The sequence below is a fragment of the Coffea arabica genome, chromosome 2c, assembly GCF_036785885.1.
Source record: "Coffea arabica cultivar ET-39 chromosome 2c, Coffea Arabica ET-39 HiFi, whole genome shotgun sequence".
Classification (NCBI taxonomy): Eukaryota; Viridiplantae; Streptophyta; class Magnoliopsida; order Gentianales; family Rubiaceae; genus Coffea; species Coffea arabica.
The window spans coordinates 69,857,450-69,860,608 of record NC_092312.1 but is presented as its reverse complement, the minus strand read 5'-3'; the positions used below and the strand labels follow the sequence as shown (position 1 = coordinate 69,860,608).

General features: G+C 45.9%; 1 protein-coding gene across 1 annotated transcript; it reads right to left on the bottom strand.

Annotated features, from left to right (window-relative positions):
• Nucleotides 1–2,392: 2,392 nt before the first annotated feature.
• LOC140035778 (uncharacterized) lies at nucleotides 2,393–2,899 on the bottom strand. The gene has a single exon (XM_072077156.1). It carries the CDS (start codon nucleotides 2,897–2,899, stop codon nucleotides 2,393–2,395), a length of 507 nt encoding a protein of 168 aa, XP_071933257.1.
• Nucleotides 2,900–3,159: the final 260 nt, after the last annotated feature.

Below are 3,159 nucleotides of genomic sequence, written 5' to 3'. Positions count from 1 at the left end.
ACGTCCGACATGAGTGTCCTGTTTTTGCTTCTTCTTTTGTGCCACAAGAATCTGTTCTAACAAATTGCTCACATAAAAACATTAGCCCAAATCTATATTTTGGTTTGTTAATCATCAAAACCAAGGATTGATCGACCAAGGTCAACAACAGCAGAAACATTTGGAAGGCATCTGAAATCCCATCTTACAGAAGGCGTCCGGAATTGGCAGTCATCCGAGCAACAAGCGCAGCATGAAGAAGGGCACCTTCGTCGGAATACGACAATGCCAAATATGAGAGTGAACAAATAAAGAGCTTCGGCCTTGCCACACTATCTCGAACGCCGATGCTATAGAGAATTTGCCAGATGAAGACATGCTCCAAACGACCTCATCCGCTCGCCCATACTGGGGAACTGGATGTTGTAAGACCGAAGGGATAAGGTTAAGAGGAATGACCCGGGAGAGCAAACTTGCATCCCACTTCCCATTTGTAATGAAATCTTTGAAAGAGAGGGTTGGATGCACCTTGATTTTAAGAAACAAGGCATCGGTTCCTAGCCAGTTATCATACCAAAAGTGACACGTTCCCTCCTGGATCAGTCAGACCATAGACAACTCCACTTGCCGACTGACGCTTAACATCCTCCGCCATATCCCCGAGACCTGCCGACTCAACCTGACATGGGTGAAGATCTCTGCAGTATTTAGCCCGAAGAAAACTTGCCCAGAGCGACGAACCCGTCCTAAACTGCCACCACAGCTTGCAAGAGAATGCCGCATACACATCACTTAAACGTCTAAACCCCACTCCTCCCTCCCCAAGCGGATAACACAACTAAGACCATCCAATTTAATAGTATTTCAGCCTTACCTCCAATTCACCCCAGAGGAAATTTGTACATACCTGTTCCACCATTTTGAACACCGAGGCTAGTATCACAGCCGCTGCCAACAAGTGTACTGGAATGGACATCGAAACATGCCTGACCAAGGTTAGTTTCCCCTCCAGGAAAGAAACTTTGATTTCCAGGAGACGATTCGGCGCAGCATAGCCTGACCAACCTCTTGAAAGTATGACGGCTTACTCCTGCCGATGTACAGAGGGAAACCAAGCTATTGAAATGAAAAAGCCTGCCTCGAAAACTGTGTGACGAGCTCAATCACACTTTTACGAGCCGAGAACATGGACGGGTGCATTAGGTACCCACTCTTTTGGATATTCACCAACTGGCCCAATGAATGCTGATACTCCCCCAACACTTGCATAACGCTTTTTAGTGCAGCAGTAGACCGATTCGAAAAAATTAGCACATCGTTTGCAAAAACGAGGTGCGTAACCGTAGGACAGCCCCTTGGGACCCTAAATCCCATAAAACCCACTTGCCAAGTTAAATTATTTAAGTCGCGTGATAACACCTCCGTCCCAATAATAAAAAGTACGGGGGATAGGGGGTCTCCCTGCCGCACCCCCTGCTAGATTTAAAAAATCCATAGGACACCCCGTTAATAAGAACCGAGAACCAGACATTCGAAACTAGATGCCATACCATATCTATAAATCTTTTCCCAAAGCCAAATTTTCGCAGAATACTAATAATATGCACCAAAATATCCGATCATACGTCTTCGCCATGTCCAGTTTTAAATCCACATTACACCCCTGTGACTTCTTACCAATGTCCGTTATCAGTTTTTGGGCTAATAGGTAATTTTTTGTGATGGTCCGCCCTTTGACAAACCCCGTCTGCTGAGGGAGGATGAGTTTTGGTAAAATCGGAGTTACACGGCCCATCAATATTCTGAAAATCAGTTTATTAAAGAAATTACAGAGGTTAATCGGTCGAAACTTGGAGAAATTTTAGGGGTTTGGAACTTTTGGAAGGAGCACTATGAAGGTAGATGTGACAAACCGAGGTAACTTCGTCCCACAAAAGAAACTAATCACTGCCCTATAGATATGACTAGTAATGATGTCCCACGCAAGTGTAAAGAACCTACCTGTAAACCCATCTGATCCCGCAGCACTATCCCCATCCATTGCAAACACCACTCGTTTGATTTCCTCCAGGGTCGGCACCTCCTCTAACATCGAATTTTCCTCCCCCGTGATCAATGATGGAATTGAATCTATTAGCCTGTCCGAGGCGGAGGACGTGGCTCTTGAAAAAAAGTCCGAAAAGTGTGCGATCGTCTCATTTGCTATTGTGTCGTCATCCTCCACCCACTGCCCATCTGCCGTCCTAATTCTGTAAATCATTCCTTGCACTCTCCTCTGCTTGACCACCGCATGAAAATATTTGGTGTTCCGGTCCCCGCTACGAAGCCACTTCACTCTTGCCTTTTGCTGCCAATATTGCTCTTTGACTGTTATCGACCTCGTAAGGTCTGCTTGAGCTCTCTGTAGCTCAACCTATGCAACCTCCGAGGCTTCATTCTCCACAGCCGCCTTGGCTCTCAATACCCCCGCCTCTGCCTCCCGAACTGTATCAAATATATTCCTGAAGGACTGCTTATTCCATTCCTGAATGCCCTGCCGTGTCGCCATCAATTTAGAACATAAAATCCGCAAGGGCAAACCCTGCATGTTCTCATTCCACACACGTTGAATTACCTCCAATAAGTCTGGTCTTGCTGTCCATACATTCAAGGAGCGAAAAGGTCGTGGTTTGTTGTCTAGTCGTAGCGCAAAAGATATTCTTAGTGGAGAGTGATCCGAAGGGTGCCGTGCCATATGGACAACAGATATTGCCGAAGCAATATCTAGGCACTCCGCATTGATTAACAGTCTATCCAGCCGCTTCCAAATTCGCGCTCGCCCCCTCCTGTTATTACTCCACGTGAAACTCGATCCTGAAAATCCCATGTCAAAAGCCCCCGTCTCCTCCATCCACACCAGAAACTCTACACCTTCTACCATGGAATAAAGCCGTCGTCCACATTTTTCATGGGGAGCCGTTACCACATTAAAATCATCCCCAATGCATCAAAGCGAAACGTTGGATTTATCCCTCAGCAAGTGGTGCCACAACTTCCGACGTTCTTCCATTGTACATTTTGCATGAACAAATGAGAAGAGCAAAGGACCCGACAACGTAATATGTTGAACCGAACTACTAACAACCGAGCATATAAACGGGCTACTAAAAAAGACCCAGAGATTTTTCGAAGGGTTAACAA